Source organism: Rhopalosiphum padi, chromosome 2 (genome assembly GCF_020882245.1).
Source record: "Rhopalosiphum padi isolate XX-2018 chromosome 2, ASM2088224v1, whole genome shotgun sequence".
Lineage (NCBI taxonomy): Eukaryota > Metazoa > Arthropoda > Insecta > Hemiptera > Aphididae > Rhopalosiphum > Rhopalosiphum padi.
In genome coordinates, this window is record NC_083598.1 from 29,469,453 (window position 1) to 29,495,521 (window position 26,069).

General features: G+C 28.0%; 1 protein-coding gene across 1 annotated transcript; it reads left to right on the forward strand.

Moving 5' to 3' along the window:
- The first annotated feature begins 1,053 nt into the window (after positions 1-1,053).
- On the forward strand, positions 1,054-13,960 carry LOC132920006 (phosphatidylinositol 4-kinase alpha). Its single transcript, XM_060981998.1, has 36 exons — positions 1,054-1,452; positions 1,556-1,769; positions 1,839-2,012; positions 2,193-2,376; positions 2,443-2,535; positions 2,604-2,781; positions 2,852-3,029; positions 3,102-3,314; positions 3,519-3,619; positions 3,766-3,916; positions 4,995-5,184; positions 5,253-5,439; positions 5,510-5,604; positions 5,677-5,836; positions 5,900-6,056; positions 6,114-6,253; positions 6,314-6,726; positions 6,841-7,006; positions 7,082-7,285; positions 7,351-7,594; positions 7,679-7,836; positions 7,936-8,064; positions 8,127-8,278; positions 9,048-9,277; positions 9,469-9,761; positions 9,987-10,301; positions 10,367-10,546; positions 10,609-10,729; positions 10,792-10,935; positions 11,006-11,135; positions 11,219-11,390; positions 11,478-11,603; positions 11,773-11,895; positions 12,428-12,551; positions 13,296-13,455; positions 13,518-13,960. The coding sequence occupies exons 1-36, from the start codon at positions 1,363-1,365 to the stop codon at positions 13,741-13,743; spliced, it is 6,315 nt and encodes a 2,104-aa protein (XP_060837981.1). The 5' UTR covers positions 1,054-1,362; the 3' UTR covers positions 13,744-13,960.
- Positions 13,961-26,069: the final 12,109 nt, after the last annotated feature.

Genomic DNA, 26,069 nt, shown 5'->3' on the forward strand with positions numbered 1-26,069 from the left:
ATTTACTAATTATTGTGTATTTTACTAGGTAGCTGAATTACTTTATTTTTAATGCTTATTTGATTATCTGCACCCATTCGATCCCAATTAATGCGAATAATCGATGTTCTACTGTATATAGTTTTGGAAAATATGGGGGCTATGCTAATTTAAAAAGTATGTTAATTAGGTAGTATAAATTCATCAATATTTTATACTTTGCAAAAACTGTTTTATTGTAATTAATAGATTAAATATTACTTGCATAGTTACATCTATTTTTAAGTTTTTTAAAACCATTTTTCAGGATTATTATGTGGATCAAAAAAATAATTTGCTTAATTATTCACAATAAAAGGTTATTTCTCATTTGAAAAAATAAGTCCATACCGTTACATGACATAGCTTAAACAATGTACAACTTCTGTGTACTTGAATTTAAAAATATGGCCTTTAGGTAAAGTTAACTCTAAAATTTAAAAGTCCAACATAAATTTAACATTAAAGGAATAAGTGGCCATACAATTCTTGTATATAAGTATAGTTACCCTGTTATGTTAATGGTTAGGTTTTAATGTACTTACCTTTTATAATAAATAGGTATTTGAGCAAGTTCTTTTAAAAATTATATATAAGCTCTACATTAACATAATCGATAATTCATATATCGTGTATATTAGAATATAATGAAACGTTACTACTTATTTAAAACATCGAATCTAATATCATAATTAATGGAATTAGAGATTTTACTAACGCTATGTATATGTACTTATACTTCATACTATTTCATAATATTTTTAAAATTTAAATTGTTATTTAAGTATTTTTTTTAGACAAGTTTTTTAAATTACCGTCGATTTCTGAGTACCTAAATGACGTGGGAGATTATAGTTAATATGGAATCTAAATTGTCTTTGAGGTTCTAAATGTCCAAAGCGATCCAGTTGACGTACGTGGATCTACTTGTCGCGGGATCTAGGTGATACGTAACCGTACATTACAACCACGGTTTTGTTGTTATCTTCTATTATGATAAGATAAATTATCATTTTAAATCCTTATTGACTTTTTGGTTGCGAATCGCGATAATCGGGTTATTCGAGTAGTAAAATATGAAAATGTAAGACGATAAATACCTTATAGCTAATACCTATTACTCAATACTCGGCCACTCGGGAGAATTATAATTTCATGTTTACATTTTGACGAGGTCGTCAACTTTAATGATTACATACATTAAAATTTCATTTCATCTATGCTCTACCATTATTTAGTATGATGGATATTTGTCGATTAATTAATTAATAATTATACATTAAACTGATGTAGTCAAGTTTTATTTTTAATTAAAAAACAGTATTGTGTATAAATTTGCACACAATGGCTACTGATGAAAAAAATTTCTTTCAAAAAACTATCCAGCATTTGGCTCGATCTTTGGCTTCTCAAAAGGATATACCATGGGAAAAAGTAAATTCATTGCTTAATTATTTTGGAAAATAAAAACTGAAAGTCTATTGAATATTATTAGACTATCTATTAATTATTGGAAAAATTGTATAATTTTTGATAGATTCAAACATTATATGCATTATGTCCACAAGAAGGTCATCAAGGAGTATTCAAGATGGATCAAAGAGGCCAAGATTCTATAATAGCGTTGGGAATATATCTCCTGGAGTCAAACTTTCAGCATGTCGATCACATACTACCTTACTTATTAAAGTTGTTGAATGGTTTAGGGAAAATGCAGTGGGTAGATGAGATCAAGTACTTTCCTAGAGAGAGTAAGTTTTTATTTATGGTAGATAAATTATGTTTTTTTTTAATTTTTAATTTTTACTCTGTGTTTGTAGGAATACCGGTTGCTGAAAGAATGAGCTTTTGTCTTAATACATTATTAACAGATATTGCAACTCGTTATCCAGTTTCTAGAGAAAAAGTAATTGAGGCACAGATTAAATGTCTCAGTAAACTGTCCAATATTATTCGATCAGCTAAATCTGACAAGCTAAATGATATAACTAAAAGTATGTTTTATTAGATATATGATAATATATTAATATATACTCTCAGAATGTGTAGAAAGATTTGACAATGTTTTATACTTTAATGCAATTAAATTTCAAACATTTTCAAAATCTCAAATGTATTATGAATAACTTAAATAGAATTTAATAAATATTATAATATATAATTATAATTTTTAGCAACATTGTGCAAAGCTACCATTCCATGTTTTATTGGCTTGGCCAGATCAATGGGAAGAGCAACTTTGAGTGACCCTCCACTGTTATGTCGTTTATTTCCAAAACCTAGTGCTCCTATTCAACAAACTCCAGTCCCTATTCCTGATTTAAACATACCAAAAAAGAAAAGTTTCTCAAACTTTCGGTAATATTTTTTGTATTAGTCTATTTAATATTATAAAGATGTATTTTAATAAGTTATTTATTTCAGCTCTATCATTCCTCGATCTTTATCTCTAAATTTAAATTTAGCTTCACTAGACGTTATGACATTAAGTTCACTGGATCCAATGAATGATCTCAAGTAATTAATTCTCTATTTATATGCATCAGAACTTTTTAAGTTAATGATATTTTTGGTTTTGAATATAGTAATAGAATGATTTACAAATCAGAATGCAAACTGGGTTCCCAAGCACCAAACAATATGTCTAATTACTTTTTCTTTAAGTACGGATCAAGTTTTAACCAATTTCCATATACAAGATTCACTGACTCATCTATTGATCATAAATCATCAACGTTAATGTTTCCCTTGGGTCATTTACAAGTGAGCTAATATTAATAATATAAATGTTATTTGTTTTATTGTTTTATTTATAACCAAAAATTGTTTATAGACTGTTTTATCGATTGCAAAAAAAATTCTTACCTCTGATGTTTTGGGATTTGTGGATAGTTTAGCTCTTGAATTTCATATATCTGGTGAAAGTAAAACATTTTGCTACCGAAGTTTCAGTGAAATATTAAATTTAGTTATTGCTTCATTATTGAGAGAATTACTTCAATATCAACAAGGTAAAAGTATATTTAAATTTACTATTTTCTTATATATTTCTGAAATATAACTTAAATTAATATTTGTTCTAGATTTACCATTACCATTTACAAAAGACGTTCAAGAGTTTATAAAAGATCTGTTCTTAAATGGTCAAACTGAGTTACAATCTGGTGTATTACAAGATACATCTGAACGTGAAGAAAAAGAGTCGCATTTAACAACAATAAATAAATTTAAAATAAATGTTTTAGCTAATGCAGCTTGTGTAGATTTATTGGTTTGGGCTACAAGGGATGAATCTGGTAAGTTTTTAAAATTAAAAAAATAAAATGTAGATATTAATTGTAATAAACTATGGTAAATATTAATAATTTACCATACCCTAATATTTTCCATGATTAAGAAATTCTTTCTTTTAATACTTATTTTATCTAATTAAAGTTTAATTTTAAATTTCAATGTACAAATTGTTTGTAGTTTCTAAAAATATGTATCACTAATTCTAGGTGCTGATAATTTATGTGGTCGCTTAATGGAAAAAATTAATTCAAGTAATAATGTAAAACAAGCATTAGCACATATGCCATTGATTTTAGTTTGTATGGAGGTATTCATATTTTATTTGTAATCTAAGCTTACTTTATAATACATGTAATAGATTTAATTAAATGTGTAAAAACAAAATCAATTTAAATTGACATTAGTTAAATATATATACACTTATAATTTTGTAAATATGTATATCGTTTTCAGGGTTTAGGTAAATTATCTGAGAAATTCCCAAGTATAGCCAGTACCTGCATTCAATGTCTCCGTGATTTTCTTGTTCAACCATCTCCAATTTTATCAAAATTAAATAAATTTCACTCTGAAAAACAAACGCCTAAAGGATTAACAATTACAGGTAAGAAAGAAAATACATACTTTGTGTACTGATACCTATCATATATTGACCTGGAATCATTTTATTGGTGTGGAATTTAAATTTTCTAGGTTTAAAATGAGTTATACTGTGCATTAGAATATTAGACAACAGTTAGACTCATCCTTAAGTATGATTCTGTTTTATGTAATCCTTGCTCAATGGTATATCGCTAGTAAATAGTAATGTTCATCGTAAATTTCTTAGCTTTATTGGGATCAGACAAAATATTATCCATCCTCCTCAAAACTATAACCTAGTGCTTCATAATTTGAAACTCTTATTCTTGTCAATTGGTTGTCTTGCCCATGACAATCTCTCTGCAGAACTTTATTAGTGGTATAATTGATTGTTTCTTTCTTTTTAATAATGTTAATTTAGAGGTCCTGCTGCCCTATTCTGAACACTGCCTTTTTACCATTTATTTGTTTTCTACAGATTACCTAAATAATGAACCTTTAACTCACTACCCGAGGCAGGCCAATTTAGACATCTATTAATTTATTTATCTGTGGTATATTTTAACTTTACTATAATTGTATGTTTTCTTTTATGCAAAAATATTAAATACCAAATAATAGCTATATTTTTATGTATGCCAGGGGTCTTCAACCTTTTTATACCGCGGGCCATGTTTTATTATTTTTAAATCTTGCGGGCCGCATTCATAGTAAAAACATGTATTTTATACGAATATGTATGAAACTAACACTTTTACACATAAACGATGAGTATTATAATCGTTCTACAATTGTTTACTATCTAACTGACAACAGTCAAAATTTATATCTTGTTAGGTAATTTAGTTTATCTTATTGCATATTTTCGATAGTGTTGGCTTAGCTGTTATAATTTATAATTAATATATAATATATAATTTTATTAAAATAGAAAAAATACATGCTAAATTTAAAATGCGATCGTGGGCCGCGGGTTGAAGTCTCCTGATGTATGTATATTATGAATTTAATTCATACTTTTCAATCTTGGATAATCATATGTTAAATAATTAAGTATATGGTAAAGAATTCCATTTATGTCTTTTGTTTTATATTTTCAGTTAATGGTGTTAATGAGGTAAAACCAATATCATCAGATCATGTTGAATCACAGTTTGAAAGACTCAGGAATTCATCAATTGAAAATCTTTGTATTGCATTAAGAGCAGCATATACATTAGATCCTTTTTGTGTACCAGCACTTTTAGCATCCTTATCTAATCGCTTGTATACTGCTGAAAAATCTAAAAAGTAATTGTTTTTTTTTTCTATATATAAATATATATATTAATTATTATAATTATGATTTACCATTTTAGTGATTCATCATTAATTCAAGCAAATACTATAGTGATGTTAGGACATATTGCAGTTAGTTTAAGAGATACTGCAAAAACATCAGATACTATTTTGCAATTTTTCCAACAACGATTTTGCCGTGTTCCTAGTTCTATTGATGTACTTATTGTTGATCAGCTTGGATGTATGATTATTGCAAAGTGTGATGTAAGAATTATATTATTTTACCAACCAAGTTATTAGATTTTTAATTAAGTGCTCATTTTTAATATTTTAGATGAATGTTTATGAAGAAATAATGCGTATGTTTTCGACGATTACTGTAGAAGCTGGTAATGCTTTATACAGTCATGATCAATCAAATCAATACAGGTATTTTCAATTCTTAAGCATACTTACTATTCATTTTTGAAATTTGTGTTAACTTAAAAAATTGTTATTAAGACATGTTTCAGGAGCAGTTATTAATGCTTTGGCTAATATTGCTGCTAATATTAAAGGTGATAATGAAATGAACGAACTTCTGGTTAGATTATTAGAATTGTTTGTACAGCTTGGTCTTGAAGGAAAACGAGCTTCAGAGAAAGCACCAGTAGCTAATAAAGTAAATTATTTTTCTAATAATATTAATACAATTTATTAAGGAATACATTTTCAATTATTATAGGCTTCTAGTAGTGCTGGGAATTTAGGAATGTTAATTCCAGTAATTGCAGTACTTATACGCCGCTTACCAGCTATTATACAGCCTAAACCAAGATTGCATAAATTATTTAGAGATTTTTGGTTATACTGTGTAGTTATGGGATTTACAAATGACTCTGGTATGAACAAGTTTTAATTATAAGAAATGTGCATCTTATTCATTTTCATATTTTTAGGGTTATGGCCAAGTGAATGGTATGATGGTGTTAAAGAAATTGCTATTAAATCACCTTGTCTTGTTACACAAACTTCAACTAGATCTCAAATGCGAGAGCTGCAGTATACTTCTGCTGTTAGAAATGAAAGTGTTTCTTTGGTAAGTTAGTTCTTTTTCTTTTTGAAAACAAATAAACTTTGAAATATAATATATATTCAGAACCAGCTTCAAGAACTTAAGTCTCAAATTCTTCAACATCTTAATCCAGCTCCACCTGAAGTTACTGCAGCTGTAAATAAATTATCATTTGCACAGGCAACCTACCTGTTGTCAGTATATTATTTAGAAACTATGCGCATACAGAACTCAAATGATCCAAGCCTACAGCCAATTTTTGATTACTTATCTGATTATGCTATTCAGAAAGATAAAACAGGATTGTGGCACTGTGTCTCTAGTGTCGGGGATAAAGTATTTTCATTATTTTTAAATGCCATGTCTATACAAGCAAAAGATGAGACAAGGGAAAAAAAATTGGAGTATCATGCTCAATTATTATTGGTCAATTTTAACCACATACATAAATTGATTCAATGTGTTGCAGACAAATGGCTTTCTGGACTTGTTAGCAAGTACGTTTTTGTATAATATAAAAATATTTATGCTTGATGTATTTAAATGTTTTTAATTTTTATCAAAATAAAATAAACTAAAAACTTTAAATAAGATTAAACTTAATTTTATAGGTTTCCACATTTATTATGGAACCAACGTGTACTTTGGACTATGTGTGATATACTTCAAGTCTTATCTTATTCTTTAGAATTGAATCCTAACAATGAGACACCTTGTATTCAAATACCGTCTTCCCCGTTTACACTCATATTAATGGATACACTTGAAGCAAGAGAAGTAATTGAGAAATGAAAAAAATATGTCTATAATATGTATTAAGAAAACAAATTTTGTACATTTAATTTATTTCAGAGTACTACTAATGACTTTGCAGCAAGGTCATTAGGTTTCATCCAAGAAGCGATGAAATGGGCTCCTAGTGCGACTAGATCACATCTTCAACATTATTTAACTCAAATCCCCAGTTCATCATATTGGCATCATTCGGGGCTATCATTAGCTACAGAAAGTGTCTTGCAGAGTAGTGGCTTAAATTTTCATGCTGCACCATTATCGGTACAAATTTACATTAATATGATAATAAAAATATATATTTTAATATAATTATATTTATTTTTTAGAAAATGACCCTGGATAAAAGACCACGTTGTGTGAAAACTGATTCTTCCTTATATATTACAACTTTAGGTTTGAGAAGTCATTTTGCAGGTATTGTGTCTGGAATGATTTCAGCTTATGAAAATAGCCCTGAACAGTTAGTGGATAATGTAATTGCAAAAGTTTGGAGTGCTTGTAATAATGACATTAACGATATGCATCATAATGCACTATGGACTGCTACAGCTTTACTTATATCAATTTCTGGTATTTTATTTTTTTTAACATTGTAATATTAATAATAAGTATATTTTTCATTTAAAAAATATTAATTTTTATTTGACTATTTAGGATGTACTAGAAAATTGTTGCATGTTGTTGCATGGTCTCAAGTAATGTTATTCACTACCAAAGCAATGAGAACTGCAGTTGAATGTTGGCAATGGCTAACTACTTCCCGACCAGATTTGGAATTACAATTTTTACAAGAAATGTTTGCTGCTTGGCAGGTATGTATATTATACGACTAACATTTTAGTTACATAGTAGACTTTTAAATAGACTATTCATATTAAATTTCTCTTTTTTTATATATAAATACTATATAGTATACAATTGATAGCCGTATTGGTTTATTCGCAAAAGATATAGAACAAGTTAGTCCACTTGCAGTATATGAAGGATGTACTCTGGAACCTAACCCTCATTTTGTTAAACCTCATGATGTTTGGGTTCAAGTAAGACTCTTTTTTTTTTTAAATATTAAAATTAACTTAAAATTTGTTGGAAATATTTTCAGTATATATGTGAAGTAGTTGACAATGTGAAGTCTTGTAGTCAAGAAAAAGTAGAAATGTTAGCTATGATGTTACACCGATCATTACCTATGAGTGTTGGAACTTCTGATGCATTCATTAGTCGTCACATAGATGCTATTGGAACGAGATTTAGGTAAAATTGTGACAAATAAAATTTAACATTAAATTATTTTATTTTTATATTAAAATTATGTATTTTAATGTCCTTAAAATCATAAGTAGAGTTTGGGACTTGTTGCACTTAAAATTATTGAAATATCCATTCAAAATGGTCAAAATATGCAGATAATTTTTATTTTGTTTTTGAAAAACGCATTTAGTATATTATTAATTATTATTATAAAAACAAAAATCTAAAAATTGGGTAGGTACATATAATAAAAATAATTTTTACATGGGTTACTCTTCTAGTCATCTGTATCGTAATAACTCCATTGGTAGAAAAAATATTTTTTCCAAATTTGGATATACATTGATTAATTCTACCATTTATTTTGGGCATTTTTAAACACATATTGATTGTAAAAAAAAAAAAGGCACAGTTAATAAGAGACAATTTTATGTTTATAATAATATAATAACGCAAAATATGATAAAAATTGCTCAAATATGCGCTTTTCTTAAAATATGACAAAACATGCAAAAATATGCAAATTAAAACTTAGTATTTAATTTCATCATTTCATAAAACAAACTCACCTAGATTAGACTAAGACCACTACAAAAAAACATACAAATGCAAGAAGTCCCGAACCCCAATCATAAGGTAATTGAGAATTCACAAAAATAGCTAATTATTAAGAATAGTGTCAAAATAGAGTAGTAACATATAAACTTGCTTTTTTTTTATATAATTCACTGCTACATTAATATTGTAATTTATATTTTTTTCAATATTTTAGATTATTACAATGCGGATTAACATTGTTGCAAGGAGACGTATTACCAAAGTCATTGGGAAAAAACATACTTCGAGAAAGAGTATACTGTGCTTGCTTTGATACTTTTACAACACCCGTTCAATGTCCAACACAACGTGGCTCAGAATTACGAGATGACATACTTGCTCTTACTAAATTCTGGCAGACAATGCATTCAGATAAGAAATATTTAATGGCCAGTGTTATTGGTGGTATGTATTTAATCGAACATATTTTATTTTGTTAAGTTTTCCTTTGGTTTCAGTAATACTATTTTATTATTTAAAAACAGAGAATTAGACCTTAAATAAATATTTTATAAGTTTAAAATTATAAAAAAACTATAGATAATTTTATATTCCTTATATAGGGAAAATATTTTTGTAAATTATTATAATTCTAGATTTTGATCTTCAAGGAGGTTCTTTACAAACTCCTAGCAATACAATTTATGACCATCAATTAACAATTTCATCTCTAAATGAATTAACGGTATCCAGTATTGGTGCTGTTTCTGGAAATTCTGGTACATCTCAAGGCTGGATGAACACTGTACCATTATCATCATCTGCAACAAATACATTGAATAAACGTACTGCCAATAATTTAAGAATGAAACGACAAAATGGCAATGCCAATCAAGATTTATATGTTAAAGACTATATAAAAAAACGAATTCTCATATTAGATCTTTTGGTAAGAATTTATTATGTATCAAGAAATTAATTAATTTTTTAAACTTATGGTTGTGCATAAAAATATCACATCATATGATAACACGAAGAAAAATATATAGAGTGGGCCACCGTGTTTTATGTATTACCTTAAGGGAAAACAAGAAAATGTAGATGCCCACTTTATATTGTATTAGTACCATTTTATTTTATAACAAGAAAAATATAACACAATATTTATTTATAGGCTGTTCAAATCGAATTTTTGAGTACATGGCAAAACCCTGCTAATCTATCTGAACTTAGTGTACCTGGAGAAGATATGGTAGCTTCTTGGAAGTCTAAAACTGTTCCTGATAAGTCCTTACGTGAAAATACAAGACTTGCATGGGAAATTAGTCCTGCTCTTTGTGTATTCTTACCAGTTAGATTAAAAAATGCTGACTGTATTGTTAAAGAGGTATGCAGAATGGTTAGGGCCAGTCCAATGGTTGTTTCACATATACCTGAAGCCTTGCAATATTTGGTGACCACTGAGACTCTTTTAAGTGATGCTCCTGAAGTATGTATATACAAGGAATTTTTATCAAGTTTTACATTTTGATTTATTTGATTAAAATATTTCAGCTCGTCTACATGTTGACATGGGCAAGGGTTACTCCTGTCCAAGCATTATCATATTTTTCTAGACAATATCCACCACATCCGATATCTGCACAATATGCAGTCCGTGTTCTAGCAAGTTATCCAGCTGATGCAGTGTTGTTTTACATTCCACAATTAGTGCAAACTCTTCGTCATGATACAGTATAGAATTTATATACTTTAATACTGTCATTTTATACTCATTACATGTTTTAAAATAACAGATGGGTTATGTTTTGGAGTTTATCAAATCAATTTCATTACGGTCCCAAGTAGTTGCTCATCAACTAATCTGGAATATGAAGACAAATATGTACATAGATGAAGAAATGCAACACAAAGATAGTATGCAAATTCAAATAACTAATATTATTAATTTATTAATTTTTTTATTTGTTTCTTTTTAGCTGCTCTTTATGATACATTAGATACATTAACTAATGCAATAGTTGATTGCTTATCAGGTCCTGCTAAAAAGTTTTATGAACGTGAATTTGACTTTTTTTCTAAGATTACTGATATTTCTGGCAAGATAAGGCCTTTTCCTAAAGGTAAATTTAATTATTAATAAAGGTTAATTATTATTTATTTAGTATAAAATATTAACAATATAAATTCCAGGACCTGAACGTAAACATGCATGTTTAGAAGCGCTTAGCAAAATTGAAGTTCAAGCAGGATGTTATTTACCTTCAAATCCTGAGGCAATGGTTATTGATATTGACTATAATAGTGGCACTCCAATGCAAAGGTTTATAATAATATTTCATCATAAATAATCCTTACTTACCTAATATTTGAATAATGAACTAAAAATAACATAAAATGTTTTAGTGCTGCCAAAGCTCCATATTTAGCTCGGTTTAGAGTGAGAAAATGTGGTATAAATGAATTAGAACAAACTGCAATGGCTATATCTAATCAACAAACTTCTGGTAATACTGAAAAAATTATTGATACGTCTTCTATGATGGGCTTAGATACATGGCAGGCAGCAATATTCAAAGTAATCTTATATTATTATTGTTTTTATTATTCAGTAACTGTTTGTAAAGCAATACATGTATTTAATGAATATGCTAAATTATTTTAGGTTGGAGATGATGTACGCCAAGATATGTTGGCTCTTCAAGTAATCAGTATTTTTAAGAATGTATTCCAACAAGTTGGATTAGATTTATTCTTGTTCCCATATCGAGTAGTTGCTACTGCACCTGGTGTAAGGAATATTTAACATTTTATTTATTATTTTTGTATTTTAATGACATGTTGGTCATTGCTAAATCACAAACTATTAAAAATTGAAATTTATAGTCAAAGACAGTGCCTAGTAACAACTTATTCAAATCTTTAAGTTTCTACATTAAGTATATTTTTGAATATTTTAGTGTGGTGTGATAGAATGTGTTCCAAACGCGAAATCAAGAGATCAATTAGGTCGTCAGACTGATTATGGAATGTATGAATATTTCATCAAAACTTATGGTGACGAAAACACAAAAGAATTCCAGGTATAATCCCAGGTTGATATTACTGTGATTAATACAGTGGTATCATGTAAACTATTTTATTAATTATTTTGTAATTTTAAATCTTAAATGCTCATAAAAAATTAATTTGGTTTTCTGGTAGAATTATTTTTTATATTTTAGATTGAAAAACTTAAAAAATCTTTTTATTACATTTTCAAATCCTCTCAAGTATACAAAAAAAAAATTTTTTTAACGTTTATAAAAAAATGTTGCGACTAGATTTTTGATATTTTTTAATTAAAAAATTAACAAACTATGGGGACCTTTGTATAACATTTTTAAACATTTCTACCCAACTAATAATTTTTATCAAAATTTATTGGAATTTTTTACTTTTTACCCTACCAAAATAACAACTAAATCTGATTTGTTACTAGAAGCCACCCCTATTTTTACCGCAAAAAATGTTGATAAAAAAATAAAAATAAAAATATCTCATAATAAAATCAATACATTCATCGCTCTATTCATAATCTAAAATTAGTTAATACATATCTTTTTTTTTTTTTAGAACGCTCGACGCAATTTTGTCAGATCGATGGCAGCTTATAGTGTTATTGGATTTTTATTGCAAATAAAAGACAGGCATAATGGAAATATAATGTTGGATACTGATGGGCATATTATACATATTGGTTAGTTATAACTTATAATCAGGGCTCGGGACTTAAAGTGCTTATTTTTATGGAGTGACTTAAAATGTAGCAGAGTGCTATGGAAGTGTATGTCATGTTACAACATGTTCAATTATGAAATTTGAAAGTGCTTTTTTTGCTTTTTAAAAAGATGCTTATTTCCAGTTTTCCTGATTATTTTTGCTTTTTTGACCAGTTTTTATACTTTTTCTAGTTTTTTCAGAAAATCCCTCAGAAAATCTATAAACACTAAGACAATATGTCTCAAAGTGAAATTTGATTTTTTTATAATATAAAGATTTATTTATTTTTTTTTTTTTTTTTAGTTAGAAACTTTTCCTAATCATTTTGTTTCAATATTTTTTGTAATCTTTAATTATATTATTTTTAACACATTTACAAATTATGTCTAGTACCTACTTTATCATGTAAAACTTTTTTTTTTTGATTAAATATTTTTGCTCAAATTTAAGTTATTTCAGTGCTTATAATGATTTTTTAAGCGCTTATTTTAATGATTTTAAGTGCTATAAGTCCCAAGCCCGCCCTGCTTAAAATGTTTAAATTTATAGTCCATAATGAACAAATTTGTATTATTAATTTCTAGTTAATTTGGTTTTGGATTTTTTTTTTTCTAATCGAAAAAAGATAAATACAATATTATTAATATGACTGGATATTAGATATTAATATTTAATGTATTATTATTTTTTTGAAATTCTATTAACTTATTATTTGTTTCAGATTTTGGATTCATGTTTGAGTCATCGCCTGGGGGTAATTTAGGTTTTGAACCAGACATTAAACTCACTGATGAAATGGTGATGGTAATGGGCGGAAAAATTGATGCTCCACCTTTTCGATGGTTTACTGAATTATGTGTTCAAGCTTACTTGGCCGTCAGGTACCTAAGATAATACAACATAATAAATACCTTATCATTAAATTATTCTCTTTTTGTTGCAGACCTTATAAGGAAGCGATTATATCATTAGTTTCTCTAATGCTAGATACAGGACTACCTTGTTTCCGTGGTCAAACAATTAAACTGTTACGAGCTAGGTTTGCACCTCAATCAACTGATCGCGAGGCTGCAGTGTACATGATGAGTGTCATTCATAAGTCTTTCCTCAACTTTAGAACAATTGCATATGATTACTTACAACTTTATCAAAATCAAATTCCATGCTAAAGTGATTATTTTACCTAACTCTCGTTTGTTATTTATTTTAGCCTTTTTGTGCTATTGTTAATAGTTAATTTAAATGTCATTAGACCATGAAATTATTTTATTTTGTATTTTGTAATCTAGTATTATTTTTATCTTTGGTTTTGTGGAATTAGCAAATGGTTTATTTATATCTGGAATGTTTAATAAATATCTACTCGTATGAGTTGTAGTTACCAAATATTGGTTTAATAATGATCTATTAATATCTATAAACTATAAAAAAAAAACATACCGTCTTTTCTTAGAATAATTATTAAGGTTAAAAAACTTGAACATTTAATACAAGGTTCCTCATAAATTTTTATTAATATAGTTAAATGAGGCATAATGAGTTGAGCGTTAATTCACGAGTAATTTGAATAAGCATTTTTTTTTTTTTTTAAGCAAATTTCGTAAAAATCGTGAATATTATAGCAAATTGTTTTGTAGTTAAAATTCAAAAAATGTTAAATACTTATACTTATAATTTATAAATTTAATACGATTTTTTATTACTTTTCAATCTATATAAAAAAATTCTATCAGAAAGTCAAATTAGTTTTTTATGAGCATGATGATGCTTCTTGAAGTTAAAAATTTTACGACATTGGTTGTTTACCCGTATAATAACCATTTTCCTTAAACCGTTTTGTATATTTTGTAATAATTAACAAAATTAGAAAATTAAACAAATAACCGAAGACATGTGAATTTAGTAATGAAGTGTTTAGGTATTTTAGCGTTTTCTAGGCATAGTCTAATTTTAAAATTTTGTAATTTAAAATTTTTTTTTGCTATAAATAGCGATAAAAAATTATTCATTGCGTAAAAATTATTGAACATTTAATACGAGTTTTAACATACATTTTTCATACAACTGTAAAAAATTTAATTAACTTACCGCAATACTAATACTAAAAATTAAAATAAATTACTGTATATCAATATCAAAAATCAAATCATGGAATATCACTTGGTGATATAGGTGACATTTACCATCTGCTCTCAATCGTTTTTCTAGTATATCAATGTATATTCGAATTTTAACTTAGTCATAACAACTATCCAATCAACATCTATTTTACAGCTTTTTATTTTTAAAATAAATATTACTATTTTTCTAGTGGTTTTGAAGATATGATGCTGTTTAAATAGAATCAGTCATCAGTGGTGGATTTTCAAAAAAATATTGGAAAAATAAAAATAATATGTATTTTAAAGAAATTATTTATATAAAAAAAAGTGTTGATTATATTTTTATAATTTATTTATATATTATAATAATAGAATTTAAATTAATAATTTAAATTTAAAGTTGTATAGATGCGCTTGGATTTATTAAAACTTCTAAAAAATCAGTAGCATCAAGAAGACATTTTTTGTGATATTCTAAGAATGATTGTTTAGTTAATCTTATACAATTTTTTAAAACAAGACTTTCTATAACACTTGATAGTTGACCACCTTGAAATTTCAAAAACGCTAGACATATAGACATAATAATAACTATAATAATTTTTTGTTACCACGATGATTAAATAGTATTGATTTTTCAAAAAACAATGGCACATGACATCATGGTTGTCTTCGTGGACGACAAAACAATATTGGTCGACGTATACGGAATTTACAAATAGTCCACATTATTTGGTTAAAAAGAACAACAGATATTTGATTAACAGAATTAATTGACATTGCAAATTTAAGACACCATTTAAGACACAGGTGTCAAACACACGTCATGCAAATGAAAATCAAAAGCAACGTAACGAACGGTTTCGAGCTAATGTATTGGGACAAAGGCTTGCTGCAATCGTGCATAATTTCTCTGCCTCACATTGGAATATACGAGCCGCGGACATCGACGATGAGATAGTATTTTAAATGAGACATTATAGTTGCAGTATTCTGAGGAGTATATTCATTGGCGGGATGCTAATGTCGTTAGGTAATGTAAATCGAACAATTATTATCAACGACATCGGCACCGCATATAATAATATTCTTATATCATTATATTATATTGGTGATCCGCGTCATATGAAAGAATATATTATTATTAAAGCTCCGTGATTTCCGTGTTCACGTATGGTAGACCAGATTTGTTCATCAGAAATCAAAACTGGCATGAAATTAAAATTTCATTAATAGCCATGACACCTATTATTGAACGTGTCGTCTTCAAACAAAAATTAAAACGATAATTTTTTCTAATTAATTCTATTCTGTTGAATGGCTAAAATGAGATTTGCCACATACAGATGAATATTAAAATATTGAAAAAATATTTAAATATAACATCCTAGGGGTTTGGCAGAAGCTTTTTATGGTAGTGCGATATGGAGAAAAGTCCTTGGTTATTTATACTATTTTTATAGTTTTACAGATATTTCGATATTTTTCTATCGACGTGTTTGTTAATAATATTACTCTTCTTGTAAGTTTTTATGAGATGTATTTATTTTACAACAACATAATGTATGATATGCTCAGTACAGTATGATGACTAAGGTTTTTGTATCAATTGGATATTTCGAAATTAGTACGTTCACTAACCTGCATTAGATCTAGTATTACTGTATTAGTCAGAGTACGATTAAGTGTTCGTTAATAAAATAATTAAAAATCATTTTTACATTATTGTATCATGATTTTATGGGTATACGGAACAGCACAAGCACAGCAAACGTACAATTTAAAATGTATTATAATTTGTATATCATTAATCAAATATTTACATATCAAAGAATCTATTATTATTATTGCTATATGACATAATATAAATATTATAATTATATTTTATACACACAACTTGTAATAGATAATATCCTTACATTTTACATAATATGTATATGGTATATCTATCATACTTACAAAATTATATTATTGGCACGAGCGGAAAATTAATTTATAATTAAAATAAAAAATATTTTAACTCTTTTCATAGGTAATATATACTCATTGACCGTAGGAGGAAATTGTTATTTGATTAGGCGTATAAATGCATATTATATTATAATAAATATTGTACATTATAATATGTATACATATCTATAATTTATGTAATATGTATAATATATATATATATGACATATCTATATAGTTTGATTACAAATTGAGATTACACAAATATAGGTAGGTACAGGTACCTACTTGTATGTAATATGTGTTATATATTTGAAAGAAAAACTATTCGGAATAACATTATTTATAATAATATTACCTATTGAATAATTTGCATAAACATTTGTTCAGACGTTACGTGTTAAATATTGCAAAGATTTGAAACAGCAGAAAGACCGGTGGCTACTCGCATTATATCTGATCTACAATAAAAGCCGTGTGTGATTAAATTCTAATGATTGCGACGGCTTGACTGAGAATAATAAAATAAATGTATCCATTTATTTATAAATACCTACTTTGGCTACTTATCGATCTCCCTCCTAAATCAATCGATATGCAAATAAGCTGGGATTTATAATATTTATTTTATACTGCATTACAGCTTCAGTTGCTCGTTAAGATATAGATAAATTACGGATAAATCAATGATCATAATATCGTCGATTAACCAGCATTGTGGCCATATAAGGCTGGGGCGAAACGAAGTTTATTAGTTGGGGCAACAACTGACAAGTATAATATTCCATAATAATAATATAATATAGTTAAGTCTTCGTTACAATTTTACACTCGCGCGCTCTTAAGTAATCATATTTTAGGTTACATGAGTCACAGATGAGTGTGTGTAAAAGATACGTAGGTACGTGTATAATTATTAAATGTAGCATTACTCATCTTTAAGTTGTTGCATCTACCCATTATAAAACATACCTACATAAATAAACAGACTTTTGTATATGAATTTAGTGCAACCGTTCAATTTTAAAAAAGTGCTGCAGACCAGTGGTTAACAAATAGAAGTGCATTCGAGACAAAATAAACCTTTCAACTTTAATATAAGAAACCGCATAAAATGCTGAACGTAAAAAAAAAAATGAGACGGTTTATCAGTTGATTTTCTGCAGTATACTACGAGTACCTAGTTGATGAGCGAATCGCAACATTATAATTATTATAAGTTTATAGTTTACGTACACATACTCTTCTGCACAGAAGAATGTCCACCTCCACGAAGACCTACTATCGTTCAAACCGATCGAGGACATCACGCCGATCAAACCGTATAATATATTATATATTTTATAACCATGTGCAGCCCATGGCAGAATTAATTGATATATATATTCATGTCTATACGCAGTTACAGCGATTTAGAGATGTTCAATATATAATAATATGTATATCGTAATAGTCCGACGCATAACGTTGTACCAACAGGACAACACCACACCTATATAGGTATAAACGTGTAACACATATAGGTGTATATAGGTATATATATAATATTGTTATATACATGTATATATATATAGGAAAATGCAGCGTATATCAATATATTATAATATTATAATAATGTACCTATACGAAATAAATAAATAATTAAATACGAAACTCGCGTTCATTTCGTCTCATTATATATACTCTGCGGCGGTTCATCGTGTCTTATCTGTACGCACCGATCAGGAATTGATAATTTAATTGCGTTTCCAGGCCGGTGTTGCTTTCGTTCCCGCGGCTACTCTCGGCTACTGCAGCGACCGCAGCAGCCACGCCGAGACCAGCGCGTCGCCATCATAATAATAATATGGTCGTGTGAGACGCGATGATCGATCCGGTCCGGAGCCGTTATAATCACTATCGGTGTCCGGCACATACTAAACTTTAACTTGCCATCCTACCGTATAATAATTATATACATTATTATGACACTGTGTATTTCATCCATTGTTAACCGATGGAATCGGATATAATATGTCATACCGTGTAGAACAGTGATTCCCGACGAGGGAAGTGCCGCCGCCCCCTTGTGGGTTTTTTTAATTTTTGGGGAGGGGAGCGTATTACTTAAGGGGGCGATTCTACTGTGGTTTTCATTTTTATTGTTATAAATAATTATTGCAATGAAATGTGTAAAAGGGGTGTTGAGTAAAAAAGGTTGGAAAACACAAACACCGGCGTGGAATGTTAATGGCAGGTGTACCTATCTATATATATACTATAATTTTATACTAAATAGTATGACATTGTATGTTCCAGGCAATCGAAAACGAAGGTTTGTTGGCCGAACGACGGGAGAACCAATAATTTGTTGTTGGTTATAGTTATAGGCTATAGCTTAAATATTAGAGATTAAAACTTAAACTGAAGAATTGTACTATCTAGGGCATCTCTCATAGAACCTAATTGGTATTAAAAATTTGCCAGATCTCTTATAAAGATTGAGCCACATACATTTCAATAAAATACATTTTATTTATAATCCCAAGGAAAAGTATAGGTAAATTTATTTATAATTAAAAGAAAATAATAATTTAAAAATAATAATAAACGTAATGTGAATTTTGAAATTGCTTTTTTTGTGAAAGTAATAGATCAATATCTGGATAGATTAAAATTTTGGCAATTCTCAAACAATTTTCTAGTTGCTTGACTGATATAGTGGACCAATGTTTACTCTCGAGTCTCGGTGTTTTTCATTCTTGAAAACAATATTGTTCCCAAGTATAAGGTAGGTACTGCTAAAAAGCGAGAACATGGATAATGCGTGATCATAGAGGACGGAATATGTTTCTTTAGGTAGATGTAATTTTTCCTCATAATATTGTATACAAATATACAATTAATTGATGGTTTTGAAATTGAGGCGAGGGCTGCATTAAAATCTACCGCGAGCCGCGGGTTGGACACCCCTGATTTAAAACGAGTAATAAACATTTTTAAAATTGCAATATTTTGAGATACGCCTTTGATAATATTTTTACTTTTAATTGATTCACTATAATCTTTAATATTAATGATAGCTACACAATATTAATCCGGTTAAACGAAAATTTAAAGTGTATACCTACATCCTAAATTTGTAAGAAGACAAACGCATGCGCGGGTTTGACGCGTCCTCTCAACACCGAGTAATGATCTATACCCGATCCATATACTATGATTACATTAATATTGTGATTATGTCGGGGATGAGGATGACGCCAATAATAATATATTAACATGAAAGGGAAAATAGTTTTCATCAAGTATTGACATCTAAAATAGTAATTGTACCTGGTCAGAGATGATCAATATTGAATAAATTTACAATTTTTTATCGTGAAATTCTATTTACCTACGTAATGGAATTGTGTATAGCTTACTGACATCGATTTGTACGACACTGCAGTGGTGAAAATTGTTACAACACGCGAACATTTAATAATAACAGTTTTCTGCTGTGATGATTGTTATTGATGACCATTTTCGAACTCGTCGGCTGCTTAATTTAGTCCAAACTGAGTTAGGTTATATAATTTACAGAGAAGTGTCAAGTATATTTATGTTAGATCATAGGGATCGATCATCGCGGAGAATTCTAGTCGCGTTACATGCGCCGAAGACAAAAAATCTCGCCCGTTTTATATTTTCTTCAATCTTATATGTTAAAAAAAAAACTTTTTATACTTCTAGAAGTCAATGGGCCCCACTGAACATGTTCGTATATACACTCTCATTATATTATATGAGCGCGTCTTAACACGTTATTACTTATTACTTGCTACTGTATAGGATATTAGCATAATAATATACACACCGTATTCGATGGCAATCGACTTTACACAGTAGCCGTTGCGTACTCGCGTGCCGAGTGACGCGTATTATCGCAAGTGTAATCTGCAGTGCTACTATATATGTATATGTATATATATATATATATATTAAATAGAATACTGAATATTATATGTATAATGAATGCGTTAAACTATTGCAACTCTGTAGACTCGGCGACGAGAGACATTATGTGTTTGCAATGATCGGGGAGGTGAGAGATCTAATTAAAACTGTTGGCGTTGGTATATAATAAATTAATTACATATAATATATTTGCATTTGTAGTACCAGCTGTGATGATGATATCCCGTTGACATGCGTGTCATATTATACAGTATCGATTAACAAAGCCCAAACAAAAATCTGTAATGTATACAATAAATAATTATTGTAAATATGTTTGTATAACTCCATGACCGGTCACCCCAACCCACATGGAAAACAAAATTAAATTGGATTTGCCGTTTATAAATTATAAATTATTTAAATTTAAAATTTAAAATTTTAGTTAAATATATGTGACAACCAGGTATAGATTTTGTTAATACAAACATTTAGCTGAATTTTTCTGCTTATGATGAAATTTCAGATAAAATAATAATAATCGTAGTAATTGCAGTAGTATATTTGAAATCGTAAAGAGTTTAATAATATTTTAATATTTAATACATTTTATAATTTATTGTTATAATTTCCTAAAAAATCTTGGTCAAGTTTGTAGTATGTACCTGGTATATTATAAAAGTTGACAACTATTTATATCTATATTATTATTATTTATTAAAAGCCCAAGTCCAAAACTGTCTACTCCTCACTAGTTTAATTAAATGTTGCAATTGTCTACAAAATAACATGAAAAGATAACAGTGATAGCATAAAAATATGTCTATTTAAAAGTAATTATTATTATTTTTTAAACCTCATCTGTATTCACTAACGTTTATTAAATATATAACTTCCCGATAAGATATAAATAAATAATGTTCACAATAATTTCTTTTAATGTGTTGTAATACTACCCATTATACTTATATATATCTTATATTATAAAATATTAAAATACGACGAAGAGAGTAAAACTTTCAACGTTGATCCGTAGAACGATATTGAAAAATTATTGTTGAACGACAAGACTTATCTGATGGTAATACCTCAGACTTCCACCGTATATACCTAACCGTAAATTATACCTGAACATTGTGATTTGTGGAAAACAGTTACATAAAAAGAAAATTTATAATTGTATAAATCTATTGTCAAACACCATCAAATGCGTACGAAGTATTACTATAGCTGCAAGTTGCAACCCATGGGTTTAAAGTACTTTAAACTAGAAATTTACATGCGGGTACCCATGTGGTAACCATCACGTGGTTCATAAACCAGTAGAATTTACAATCACTCTCACTAGAACAAAATTGAGCGAGTAGATATTAAGTCTATTTACCTATTTATCATGATTTGGCGAGTTTGGAGTTTTATAGTCATCCTTACAATAAGTAGCTCGGGGGTGTCCAAAGCCACGGCCCACGGTAAATATTGTGTAGCTTTAATTTTAAATTTAAAACCATCAATTAGTTGTATATTTAATTTGAATGTAATATTATTAAAATGTATGTAGCCGATAACAACTTCTAGTCATATGATATGGCTCAGTCTTCACAAAGGATTGAAGTTCTGTGATTAGGTAAATTGGATCCGTGATAATTTTTGTACATTTTGAAAGTGGCAAACGGATTCCTGTGGAAAAAAAGTAGTAGTTAAGTCTCCTTCTTTCCTTTGATTATTATATATATATATATATATTACCATTATTATTATATTTATATCGTTATGATATTATTAATTGGAAAGTACACAAAATTAAATTTTGATCTAACTATAATAATAAAAATTGATTTTTTTAATAAATAATTTATACAATTTATACCATAATTATAAAATATACATTTTATTGGTTTTAACTTTTTCATCTGTAAAAAATATGAAATTCTTCTGGTACTAACCTTTGGCCTGTAAATTTTATTTTTGACCAATTCAAACTTTATTTTTAAATTTTCAGTTAAGCTAAATTTGATTATAATGACATAATTTCGATTCCAAAATATGAACACAACGCGTTCAATTGAGTATGAACTCATAAACTATCATTTTTATTATTTAAATGTTTGACTTTTTTATTATTAGATATAATTTGAATGACTAGTACATATTTGTGGCAGTTCCTGGTTCCTATAATATATTAATATGTTATGACTGTAATGTATATATACTTGAATTAAAAGTAAATGGTATATAAATACTATTTAACAGGGGTATTTAACATGAATTTGTTCATGAGTCACATGGATAAATACAATGATCCAAGGTGCCAACATTTTTAAATTAATTTCATATAATTTGATACATTTTTATAAAAATGTAACAAAAAAATTTTTAATTCATTATAATAATAAGTAAATGTTGATTTTATAAACAAGACGCGATCCGCATCTGACTATGACGAGTGCTGCAAGTTAGCCACCCCTGGTATATAATATATAAAACATTATCTCCGACTATTTAGCAGGTTGCAGCTCTGGCTGCCTGTTGATTACTTCATCGTTTCTCCCGTATTATACCTATACGGCTATACATTATATACATAGTACCTGCACACAATATAATAGCCGTCGCTTTAATTAACCCCAGACGGCCTATGTGATGTACATATATTATTATAATATACGATATGTACGATATATATATTTATTATACACTACTGCATGCACAATACGCAGACAAACGTTCGCAGAGATACGACACGAGTTTGCAGTGATTGCGATGCTAATTTACTCACGACTTCCGTTTTGTATAGGTACGTACAATGCATATATATATATATATGTGTATAATAATAATACTGTATCGTTCATGCGACCACGCAGCGCCGTCACCAACTCTTATATAGATATTAGAAGAAATATAAGTAGTAGAAAATCTAAAGAAAAACCCGGATAATATATTATGTAAAACAGCAAAGAGCAATGACAAAAAACAATAAACATAAGTATGCAAATAATAGGTAATGTAAGTTCGAGCACGGTATTATCAAGATGACGAGTAAAACATTTTTTGTGGTGATGTGTAAATAGAAAAGAAAGTAATACCTTTGTAAAATAAACTATTATTGAGTTGAGGCTATCATAAGTATCATACAATAACAAAATGTTTTGATGTACCAGTTTGAATATTTAGCGCAAATTATTTGGTTAGGGTTTTAGACACTTGTTCAAACTTGTTAAATTATAATCTAAAATAAATTCAACACAATAAAAAGCACCTTATTTATTGCTCAAAAGTTTAAATTTTAATACAATATAGTCTATAGTCATATACCTAAGTAGTCATAAAATAATTATATTATAAAGTTTATAATTCTTTTTTTTGTGGCAGCAAACATATCAATTACCTCATTTATTTGAATGCCTCTGTGTCTATGAATATTTAGTAAAGCCACGTCTTAGTCATAATACTCATAATAATGGAATTTAACTTATAATTATAGCTTCCGCAAAATAGTAAAAATAAACAAGATTAGTTGCTGGGGGGGGGGGGCGCAAATGCCCCTATTTCTCTCCCCTCAAATACGCCACTGACTAAAACAGGTAGGCGTATTGATACCACTTTGCTGTGCATTAGGTATTGAATGAGTCACTATAATGGGTGTATTAAATTTGAATTTAATAATAATATTATATCATTGAACATAATATAAGAAAAACGATTATGAGCAGAGCTGGTCTGTTAACCTAAATCACTAAGTATATTTAATGATATGTTTTTTGATATAGGTACCTATTAAAGTTATTTATTTTACTCAAAATTATTTAATTATTATAATAATATATATTTTTACCACACTATAGCTGTCGCCGTGCACTTCGATGTCCGTAAAAAATGCCACCTTATATAGGACTTTTTAAAACTTATTTCATCATTAACTTGACATTTTCGACCCCTGACGGCCCTGACACACCATCATGCATCACGGCTCGCCAGCGCTATTATCTACTTTGTTTAGGATTCTTTCTGATTTTTTTCTTATTGTTTGGCTTCGGAGGATCATAGCGTAAAGGGTAGTAATGGTCAACAAATACAGGCATTATGGTCGTGAGTTCATACAAAAATTTCATCGAATAAGTAATTTCAGTTTTTCGCGAATTTTTTAATTTTTCAAATAACTTTTCCAATTTATTTTCTATAAAAATCTAAATAGGACTTGATATTATAAGGATTTTAAAAAAAAAAATGAGCCAATTGGTTCATCAATTTTTAAGCTATGTACCTATTAACGAGAAGCATTTCATTTATATATATTATATAGATTATATTATTGTTATGCACTTTTTAGTTAATAATACCTTACAGTAAATTCCTTAAAACAGTGTGAATAACGTCAGGTCAGGTCATAGTACGAGTACATAAAGATAATATTTTTAAATTAGTTGTATAGACTATAGGTGGTAAACTGCTAAAATTCACAATATACTTAAAAGTACCACGAATAATGATTTTAAATTATAATAAAATAATTAATATCATTAAAATATCTATAATTTTTGTCCAAATTTTAATCACAAATATATATATAAAATGATTAGGTTTGTATATATTTTTTATTTTTTTAGTCTCAGTATACGAACTATTTATGAGGAACATTGTATTACGTTTTTATATTTTAGCTATACAAATTGAATATTTCATACATTTTTTATTATAAAATATTTATAGTATGTACAATTTCGTGATTTTGAAGAATTTTGTAAAAGCTTGTGTCAATGTATTATCCTAATTTTTATATAGATAAGTATAAGAACAATAATTTATGTGAGAAAAAAATAATTTGTATGAAATAATTTTCAAATTAATTTTTAAAAATTTTAACCTAGTCCTAGTGCCGCTAATGGATAATTTTTAATCTACATTTATAGAAAAAATCGAAAATTTTTTATGCCTGAAAGATAATTATATAGGTAGGTTATTTACATGATTTTTTAATAAATTATTAGACATTGAAATACACTGCGCACTAGGATCATATATTGTTTAATTTCCGTTACAACTTTTGTAACTAAAAAAATATTATTGATAAATTTTGTTAATTTTAACTCTTAAAGCTTACTTGATTCGTACAAATTTTCGAAAATGTTTATTTAAGGATATTGGAAAAAAGTAGACATGGACCAACAAACTTTCACAACTGAAATTGTTTACCAGACTATTCCTATACTATGATCTATTTAACACGTGTCTTTATAAATAACATATATTTTATGTGTTTTTGAGTCAAGTTGACACAAACAATTAAAATACAAAATTCTATTTTTAGATATGAAAAGTGTAGGTGTAATGGATTTGGTGTCCAAGTTAGTGTCGTGTATTGGTATACCAAATATTTTTGATTACCAATATAATTTCTTTTTCCTAAAAATATTGATCTACATTCTACAGTTTTAGGAGACGACGGTAAGCAAAAAGGTGACGACAAAAGTGTTATAACGGTATGGTATTATATTTTTTTTCCAAAATATTAATCTTTAGCTTTA

Bases quoted from the DNA above. Each gene is read 5' to 3' on its own strand.
- LOC132920006 (XM_060981998.1), top strand. From the start codon at position 1,363: ATGGCTACTGATGAAAAAAATTTCTTTCAAAAAACTATCCAGCATTTG. The intron at 7,007-7,081 runs GTAATTGAGAAA...AATTTATTTCAG, and splicing joins ATACACTTGAAGCAAGAGAA to AGTACTACTAATGACTTTGC. The intron at 13,456-13,517 runs GTACCTAAGATA...TTTTTGTTGCAG, and splicing joins CAAGCTTACTTGGCCGTCAG to ACCTTATAAGGAAGCGATTA.